Here is a 9,738-nt window from a genome sequence, read left to right as displayed (position 1 = left end):
TGTTTGCTCCCCTAAAATGTGACGGAGCAGCTCGGTGGCTTCCTACGTAACAAAGACTCGAGGTTCTCACAGATGAGGTCCATGGGGATGGCGTTTTCCAGACTGGTTGTTCAATGTTTTGGCCAAACATGTAAACATTTCTATTTGTATTTAAATAAAATTTGGCGCAATGTTGCTGATCACTTGGCTGGTTGGAATTACACGGATCTGAGGGTTTGTGCTTTTCACGCTACTCCTATGCGATTGGTGTGGTGCCGTTGGATGCTTCTTTATTAAGATTTTGATTCATGAAACAAGTGATCGGTGTTAATCACCTGTTCTTAGCTTGGGAGGTACTTGTAATCTATATTGCGCGACCCATACATTTAGTAGGCTTTCAAACCGCAAAATGAGGCATGCCTGGGCAGAATCTGCTAAATACAAACAAGCAGTGTACATAACATTACCATCTTCCGCTGTTTTCACACGTATCAAACAGCAGTGCTTAATAGTACTTCATAGGTAAAAATATAAACTAACGAATATTCATGCACCAACCCTTTAAAGTTTAATATCCAACAGACCAAAATAGAATATCCCAAAGTTTACAACTACTTGCTCACAACATATCTCCATTTTTTTTAGACTTCATCAATTCCAGCATGTGTTCGCACCGTTTGCCCCATTCTCTTTCAAAGAACTTCATGTTCTTGGTGTGCCATCCTCAAGCATTTCTGCACCCCCTTGTTGAAGATTTTAATTCTGCCGGAGAAAAACTAAGTTGCATTATCATATCTTGCCCTCTTTTTCCTGCACCAAACAATTAATTTAGAGCTTATAAACAAACTTCAAAACCACAACTAATAGTGTAACTATGCGGTTGGTTGCTGGTGCCTATCAAACTTGAATACCAAGCCACACAATCACACTTAACTGTTGCACACTATTTTCAACCTCATCTTTGAACCCTCGCCCATGACCCTGCAACAAAGTACCCCCATTTCGCAAACGCAAAACTGTAAATATCACACTCATAGCCATTAATAAGACCTAAGTGTACCTGGCCATCTTGTGTATGACCACTGCTGCTACTGCTTCCCTTCAGCGCCCCCCAGTACCAGGAACACCAGGCATCGTACAACTCCCTTTTTTTTTTTTGTGAGAAAAAAAACAAGAAAACAAGCATTAAGATCACTTATAATATCATTGAGTAGACAGAGATGGAAAGATAAATAAGCGGGTATGACAGCAATAACACCACATGTGTGTGTGTGTGTGTGTGTGTGTGTGTGTGAGAGAGAGAGAGAGAGAGAGAGAGAGAGAGAGAGAGAGTTCTGTGCAAACTGCAAATCAAATATCTTCTACAAACTTCACATCCCATGATTATGAACCATGGGCTGATTCTTTTATTCAAAAAATTTAGTGCAATGGATTCCAGATTCACAGCTTGCATAAGCTTATAGAAATGATTTGCAATTTTTCTATCTTGCCCAACAGATCATTTTCATAAACAAGAACACAATACAGGAATTTTATCAGGAAAAAAGAAAAAAAAAAGAAAAAAAAAAGAAAAAAAAAAGAAAAAAAGAAAAAAGCATTGCATACTCACTGTAATACTATGAGATTCAAAAACAGAACTTAATAACTTGGCCATTACTAGTTACATCCAGAGAAAACAAACCTATCCAGCCGAGAAAGATTTTCTTTCTTCCAAAATACATCAGGCTTATTGTCGTGCTTGTCCAACCGATCACTCCTACAAATGACAAGACCAGAAGTTTTGAGTTAAGCAAAAGTACACCAGAATAGATCCATTATAACCCTACCAATCAAAACTAAGTTCGCTTCATACCAAAATTTCACATGCTCTCAGCCTCTCAGGCTTCAACTTAGAAGAGTGAAGAGACTCAACAACAACAACAACAACAACAACAAAGCCTTTTCCCATTAAGTGGGGTGAAGAGACTGATATAAAAAAACATAATCCACATTATTCAGGTTTTACCATGTTTAATTTAAAAATATAAATGATTAGGGGAAAAAATTACAATCATGAGTGCATGTAAGCAAATCGGAATGCTATGCGGCAAAAAGAAAAGTGAATCAAAATCTAACACAAAAGAAAAAAGGTAGTATAAAAAATAACTATTGAATGTTCCTTTTGCTCGGAACATAGGACGTGATTCCTTTCAGCTACCCTTAATTTTAACATCTCAACCTTAACAAGCAATCTCTCACAGCTAGGACAAACTTTACCATTTCATGGTAAGATGCTTACTAATAATAAGCTTCTAAATACAAACCGGGAGCAGTGGTAATTGGTTTGAGGTAGGATAGCACTTTAAGTCACGGCTTAATGAAATAGAGAAACAACTAAAAACCTATAGAGTTAAGATCTAAACTTGCACTCACACACGAAATTCAACATGGATTAACAGAAAAGGTCAGTGGTGCACATATCTTTGTCCATTTTCTCCAAAACCAAACCATTATTTGCTGAAACCACACAAGGAATGCTGTGGAACATGAAGGCGAACAAATAATGGATAAATTGCTGTGACTCATCCATACTAACATTTAGGAACAGTAACATGCTACCCTATAATATATCACATATATATCACCAACAAAAATACAAACAGTGCAAATACGAGTTAACTATTATAAGAAACGGGGAAGGAGTAAGTTTGGAACAGGGATGTCCAAGGGAATTGGAAATAATTGCTTACGTGATAACTGGTGGGAAGATGATTGGATCAATACGTTGACAGAAGTAGTACGTTCCCTTGGCCTTAATATCAGCACAAAGGAATTGATTGTCAAGATGGCCTGAGATGGACACTTGGAACACCACTACACGTAAACGCCACAATTCCGATTGTTCAATGCCAGAATAACACACAATGCACATAAGGCCGGCGTCGTTGATTTCAGTGATGAAGGGAAAGCAACCGTCCAGAGGAGGAAGGAATATGTTCTCAAGCTCAACTAGATTCCGACCCGGTCGAGGGATGCCATATGAATCCAACCGATAAGTAAGAACATCACCAAAATCCCCTTGATGGACAGCAACCAAAAAGTCCTTGAATCGTGGGTTTAGATGCGATTTCAAATGGATCCTCCCGACTGTTCCATGGCTCCCATTTCTCTTCGCGAGTGTCGAACACGTAAGACTCAACTGACCATGTGTTTGTCACCACGAGCTTGTGTCCCAAAGCATAGTAGTGATGGGCAGCAGGACTAGTGACAGTCTTACCAACGACAAAGGGGGGGTTCGGGAGAATTTTCCACTTCCCAGATTCGGGATTATAAACCTCAAAAAGGGCTGGCCATGTTTCTGTGATATATCCCCTGTACTGTAGGGACAAAACATAAATTTTGTTCCCGATGGTAATAACAAAAGGATAAAATTTAGGACCAGACAACATGGGTAGATTGCTCTTGCATGGATCATCAGTGGGAGGATCACATGCAATAACATCAAAGTTGGGCCAATAATCATACCCTAAAAGAGGATGCGGGCAACCGAACTGACCCCCAACAATATAAGGGTTGGAACCCACAATCATATATCTTGTTCCGAATGGCACCATGCTTCCGTCTGGATAACAAGAAGCATTCACAAGTTTAAAATCCGGTCTAGAAGGCCTCCGAGCCTTCTCCAAAGAGCTCCACGCCAATAATTTGCTAATATTTAGGGAAAATAGTTCATGGTTCTTCTGCAGATACAAAAACCAACCCTTGTCCGGCTCCATCTTAAAAAAAATTCTCCCTGTAGGGTAAAAGGTAAAAAGAGATCATTGTCAATGAAAGAATTTAAATTAAACCGCTTAAAGAATTTAGTTTGATAAGTACTATTAAAGTAATGAGAGTAACCAAAGTTAACAAAGACGCATAATATCATACATCATGTTCATGTAAACAAGCAACGGACGAGCAAAACCCTTAAAATCCAAATTACCCACCTGAAAAAGATAGTATAGATTAATAATAATAATAATAATATTATTATTATTATTATTATTTTGATCCGTGTGTGTGTTTAGATTAGCTCAAGAGAGATTGAAAACGGGATTTGCTAAGATAAATTGAAAAAGACTACAACAACTGCGATTCGTACACCCAACCAAACGCCCCTATTTATTTCTCAAAATAAATCGACAGAATACGTAAAATACCTCTAAATTCCAGTCAATAAATAACCTGCAATTGCACACAACTAAGAGACTCCAATGAATTTTCACGCTATGAAACTGAAGCCTATTACCTGAAAAATCGAAGCAAGCAAGGCGATCCAACGGGCGGCAAGAGTGAGAGACCCGATGGAAGAGATTAGATGAGGGAGGGGTCAGATAAATTTACACCCCTCAGCCAAAATTGTTGACGTTATCATGGTTCCTAGCCGTTAGGGTTAGGTCTTCCAGGTTCCAGTTTGTTAGGTGTTTGTTTTAGTTGCTGATAATAAACCCTAGTTTGTAGGGATAAGTTATTTGTTTTGAAGTAGTCTCATACCACATTGTAGGGTTGTGAAAACGTGGGCTGCACATTTTCAGCTTTCAGTTATCTTTGTAAGGCTATTTAAAAGCCATGTTTACATGATTGAATAAGATGAATGTTCTCCCGAGTCTTTGAGTGTTCAAGCAAACATTGGTTACGTGATCTAGTGTGAGAGTTCAACTTAGGGTTCCCAACATTTGGTATCAGAGCCCCACCACGGGGCCTGATCGTAGTTAGTTTCATCGTTCACAACAACACCATGACGACTGAAAGTAGTTTTGTGCAACCTGCGATCCCACGGCTTGACGGACACTATGATCATTGGAGCATGCTCATGGAGAACTTCTTGCGTTCCAAGGAATATTGGAGTTTGGTAGAGACTGGTGTTCCTGCAGCAGCAGATGAGAGCAGTATCACAGATGTCCAGAAGAAAGCTATTGAAGATTTGAAGTTAAAGGACCTGAAGGCCAAAAATTATTTGTTCCAGGCCCTTGATCATTCAATACTGGAGACCATATTGAAGAAGGACACCGCGAAAGACATCTGGGACTCACTGAAACAAAAGTACAAGGGCACGACAAGAGTCAAGCGTGCCCAGTTACAGGCTCTTCGCAAAGAGTTTGAGATGTTGCATATGAAGGCAGGGGAATCGGTGAATGAGTATTTTGCACGTACTCTCACCATAGCCAACAAGATGCGAATTCATGGGGAAAAGATGGAAGATGTAGTGGTCATTGAAAAGATTCTACGATCGATGGTCTCTAAATATGACTATGTGGTTTGTTCCATTGAAGAGTCAAATGATCTCGACATCTTATCCATCGATGAACTGCAAAGTAGTTTGCTTGTGCACGAGCAAAGGATGGGAAGACACACCGTAGAGGAGCAAGCTCTCAAAGTGACCTATGATACGCAACAAGTTGGGCGAGAGGGACGCAGCAGCTCCAGAAGAAGAAGGCGAGGAAGGGGTAGAAATGGCTCGGACAAATCCACCCTCGAATGTTACCATTGTCATGAACTTGGACACTTTCAGTGGGAATGTCCTAAGAAGGGGAAGGATTTCAAAGGTTTTTATGCAGAAACCAGTGAAGAAATGCTATTGATGGCATATGTGGATATCAAGGGGAACGACAGGGAAGAACTGTGGTTCTTGGACTCAGGATGCAGCAATCACATGTGTGGTAAGAAGGAGTTGTTCATAGATTTGGACGACACCTTCAGGAAGTTTGTCAAACTTGGAAACAACTCAAGGTTGGACATGTTGGGGAAGGGCAATGTTCGAATGGAGGTCAATGGAGCCATGCAAGTTGTCACTGGAGTGTTCTACGTGCCGGACTTAAAAAATAATCTATTGAGCGTTGGTCAACTGCAAGAGAAGGGCCTTGCCATTTCCATTAAAAGTGGCAAGTGTAGGATCTATCATCCAGAAAGAGGACTAATTTGGGAGACCACAATGGCAGAAAATCTCATGTTCACTTTGCGGACATGCACACAACTACAAGAGGAGAAATGTTTCAATGTGAGCACAGATGATCAACTCAAATTATGGCATTGTCGATATGGACACTTGGGTTGGAGTGGTCTAAGAGTCCTTCATCAAAAGAATATGGTGAAGGGCTTACCAACATTCAACGCGCACACACAGGTATGTGAAGAATGTCTGGTGGGAAAGCAACAACGAGTTTGCTTTCCAAAGGACAGCACATGGAGAGCATCTCAAATCCTTCAACTTGTGCATGCAAATATATGTGGGCCTATAAATCCAGTCTCCAACAGTAAAAAGAGGTACCTTCTTACTTTCATTGATGATTATAGCAGAAAAACATGGGTGTTCTTTTTTATTGAGAAATCAGAAGCCCTTAGTATGTTCAAAAGTTTCAAGGCACGGGTTGAAAAGGAAAATAGTTCGAGCATAAGGATTCTGCGAACAGACCGTGGAGGTGAATTCATTTCACTCGAATTCACAAATTTTTGCAACATGCATGGAATTCAAAGGCAAATTACAGCTGCTTACACCCCTTAACAGAATGGTGTCGCGGAGAGGAAGAACCGAACCATCATGAACATGGTTCGAAGCATGCTTACAGGAAAGAAAATCCCAAGAACTTTCTAGCCAGAAGCAGTAAATTGGGCCATTTATGTGCTTAACCGAAGTCCAACCCTAGTAGTAAAGAGCATGATGCCAGAAGAAGCCTGGAGTGGCTCTATACCATCAGTGGAGCACTTGAGGGTGTTTGGATGCATAGGACACGTGCATGTTCCTGATAGCAAGAGGATCAAGCTTGATGACAAAAGCATGAAGTGTATTCTACATGGAGTCAGCGAGGAGTCCAAGGCCTATCGCCTGTACAATCCAGTGTCTAAGAAAATTGTGATAAGCTGGGATGTTATTTTTGAAGAGGACAAGGCTTGGGACTGGAATGATAACCCCCAAGAAAAGATCATGGCTGATCTTGAGTGGGACGTGAATGAAGAAGGAGACCTGAGGAATAATAAGGCTGATGAACAAACACAGGAGAGCCTGGACTCAGATCAGAATGACCAGACTGAGATGACTGCTGTTGAAGGACGAGTTAGAAAACAACCAGTGTGGATGAAAGACTATGTGAGTGGAGAAGGTCTTTCAGAGGAAGAAGATATGGGTCACTTAGCACTATTCGCTGAGTCGGATCCTATCACTTATGAGGAGGCTATATAAAGCGACAAATGGAAGAAGGCCATGGATTTAGAGATACAGGCAATAGAGAGAAATAATACATGGGAACTCACAGAGATGCCACCAGAAGGGAAGATAGTTAGGGTAAAGTGGATTTACAAAACCAAGTTCAACGAGAAAGGTGAAGTGGATAAATACAAGGCTCGCCTGGTTGCAAAAGGGTACAACTAGTGATATGGAGTAGATTATGCAGAAGTATTTGCACCTGTGGCACGGATGGATACAGTCCGAGTTGTCTTATCACTTGCAGCACAAAATAACTGGGCTGTCTACCAGTTGAATGTCAAGTCAGCTTTCCTCCATGGAGAAATAAATGAACAAGTGTTCATCGCATAGCCTCCAGGTTATGAACAAAAGGGGCAGGAGCATTAAGTTCTATAAGCTTAAAAAGGAACTATACGGTCTCAAATAGGCTCCCCGAGCCTGGTATAGCCGCATCGAGTCTTACTTCATGAATGAAGGTTTCGAAAAGTGCCCACATGAACACACCTTGTTTGTCAAGAAAGTGAATGGAGGTAAAATGTTAATTGTATGTCTTTATGTTGATGATCTTATATTTACTGGGAATGATGAATCAATGTTCAAAGATTTCAAGGCTTCAATGATGACTGAGTTTGATATGACTGACCTTGGGAAAATGAGCTATTTTCTTGGCTTGGAAGTGATTCAAAAATCTGAAGGTATCTATGTTACCCAACAAAAGTACGCTCAGGAGTTATTGGAGAGGTTCAATATGAACCAATGCAATGCAGTTCATAATCCCATTGTTCCTGGTTTTAAATTGACGAATGATGAAGATGGAGTAGAAGTGGATATTACTATGTACAAACGAATCGTGGGCAGCTTGATGTACTTAACAGCAACACGACCAGACTTGATGTATGTGATTAGTCTAATAAGTAGGTTCATGGAACGACCTACTGAGATGCATCTTAAAACAGCAAAGAGAGTATTGAGGTACTTGAAGGGCACGGTGAATTTTGGGCTGGTCTACAAGAAGGGAGGAGAAGAAGAACTCTATGGGTACACTGACAGTGATTATGCTGGAGATCTGGATGATAGGAAAAGTACTTCTGGGTATGTTTTTATGTTAAGTGCAGGAGCAGTTTCTTGGTCCTCAAAGAAACAACCGGTGGTCACATTATCAACCACCGAAGCTGAGTTTATAGCTGTAGCTTCATGTGCATGTCAAGCAGTTTGGTTAAGGAGGATTTTGCGGCAGCTCAATTATGAATCGCATAAGTGTACAACCATCTACTGTGACAACAGTTCTACCATTAAGCTTTCAAAGAATCCAGTGATGCATGGGTGTAGCAAGCACATAGATGTTCGATTTCATTTTCTTCGCGAGCTCACCAAGGATGAGATTGTAGAGTTGGTTCAATGTTCCTCGCAGGAGCAGGTGGCAGATATCATGACCAAGCCTCTAAAGTTGGACGTTTTTCAGAAATTGCGGGGATTGTTGGGTGTTCATTCACTCATGCATATAAACTGATTGCTGATAGCATTCAGTTTAAGGGAGGATGTTGACGTTATCATGGTTCCTAGCCGTTAGGGTTAGGTCTTCCAGGTTCCAGTTTGTTAGGTGTTTGTTTTAGTTGCTGATAATAAACCCTAGTTTGTAGGGATAAGTTATTTGTTTTGAACTAGTCTCATACCACGTTGTAGGGTTGTGAAAACGTGGGCTGCACATTTTCAGCTTTCAGTTATCTTTGTAAGGCTATTTAAAAGCCATGTTTACATGATTGAATAAGATGAATGTTCTCCCGAGTCTTTGAGTGTTCAAGCAAACATTGGTTACATGATCTAGTGTGAGAGTTCAACTTAGGGTTCCCAACAAAAATAACCTAGAGAAATTAGGAAACCGGAGAACAAATGGGTGCTGAGTTCGGTTTCTGGAGGTTTCTGATAAAGCTCGAATCAGATATCTAGAAATATGAGTGAGAAATTTGGGAAAATGTCATTTTAGAGGTTCAAAATGGATTTATGTTATTGATATTACGGTGAACTGTGAGAGAGAAGAGAGAGATCAAGGTGGATTCTATTTAAGAAATCAGAAGCAAATCTACAATGATTGCGATTGGATCGAAGTCGGAATCGGAAACAAATATGAGGAAGTAGACTTAGCAGAAGATTCAATGGCAATCACTTGATTGGGCCTTTTAATCCTTTGTTCCCTTTGCGAAAGGTAGTACAGAAAAAAATTAGTTTGAAACTCCGTGTGAGAGATAAGACGTGCAAGGATAACGATGATGCCTTGGGATAATGTTGTCTTTTTCACCAAAAAGGAAAAAAATTGGGTTTTTTTTAGGGGATTTTAACCAAAAGATCCTGGTACTGTTCATTTTGACGAAAAATCACATTTTTACACTAAAAAGTCAATCATGGTACTATTCACTTTATCCTTTATTTTGTCATTATCATTAAAACTCAAAGTTTTCAAGCTCTTTTCATTATTATTTTTTATTAGTATCACACTAAGTGTTCAATAAACCCTACATAATATTTTATTACTAAATAACTTATATACCCTAATATGCAATTAC

The 9,738-nt window shown here is 40.0% G+C and overlaps 1 protein-coding gene across 3 annotated transcripts; it reads right to left on the bottom strand.

Moving 5' to 3' along the window:
• Positions 1-403: 403 nt before the first annotated feature.
• Positions 404-4,333, bottom strand: LOC126623187 (uncharacterized). 3 transcript variants are annotated; one of them, XR_007623671.1, is made up of 5 exons: positions 4,247-4,333; positions 2,709-3,751; positions 1,661-1,735; positions 1,040-1,124; positions 404-789 (listed from the first exon to the last, which is right to left on the bottom strand). XR_007623671.1 is itself a non-coding variant. In XM_050291986.1 (5 exons), exons 1-5 carry the CDS (start codon positions 2,888-2,890, stop codon positions 756-758), a joined length of 423 nt encoding a protein of 140 aa, XP_050147943.1. In that variant the 5' UTR covers positions 2,891-3,784; the 3' UTR covers positions 404-755. The 3 variants fall into 3 exon arrangements, 2 of the variants coding, with proteins under 2 accessions (XP_050147943.1, XP_050147944.1); XM_050291986.1 differs by lacking the exon at positions 4,247-4,333 and adding an exon at positions 914-960 and having other exon boundaries at positions 2,709-3,784; XM_050291987.1 differs by lacking the exon at positions 4,247-4,333 and having other exon boundaries at positions 2,709-3,784.
• Between the last annotated feature and the right edge of the window lie 5,405 nt (positions 4,334-9,738).

Source organism: Malus sylvestris, chromosome 5, assembly GCF_916048215.2.
Source record: "Malus sylvestris chromosome 5, drMalSylv7.2, whole genome shotgun sequence".
In the NCBI taxonomy this organism is placed as follows: Eukaryota; Viridiplantae; Streptophyta; class Magnoliopsida; order Rosales; family Rosaceae; genus Malus; species Malus sylvestris.
The sequence above is the reverse complement of the archived record's forward strand: the minus strand, read 5'-3'. Positions and strand labels throughout refer to the sequence as shown.

What these genes read in the sequence shown, in the direction of transcription:
- LOC126623187 (XM_050291986.1), bottom strand. Translation starts at nt 2,890, where the DNA reads ATGTGCATTGTGTGTTATTCTGGCATTGAACAATCGGAATTGTGGCGT. An exon ending in ATCTTCCCACCAGTTATCAC is followed by an intron (nt 1,736 to 2,708) that starts GTAAGCAATTAT and finishes TGTCATTTGTAG; the next exon opens with GAGTGATCGGTTGGACAAGC. An exon ending in GTCATACACAAGATGGCCAG is followed by an intron (nt 961 to 1,039) that starts GTACACTTAGGT and finishes ACTTTGTTGCAG; the next exon opens with GGTCATGGGCGAGGGTTCAA.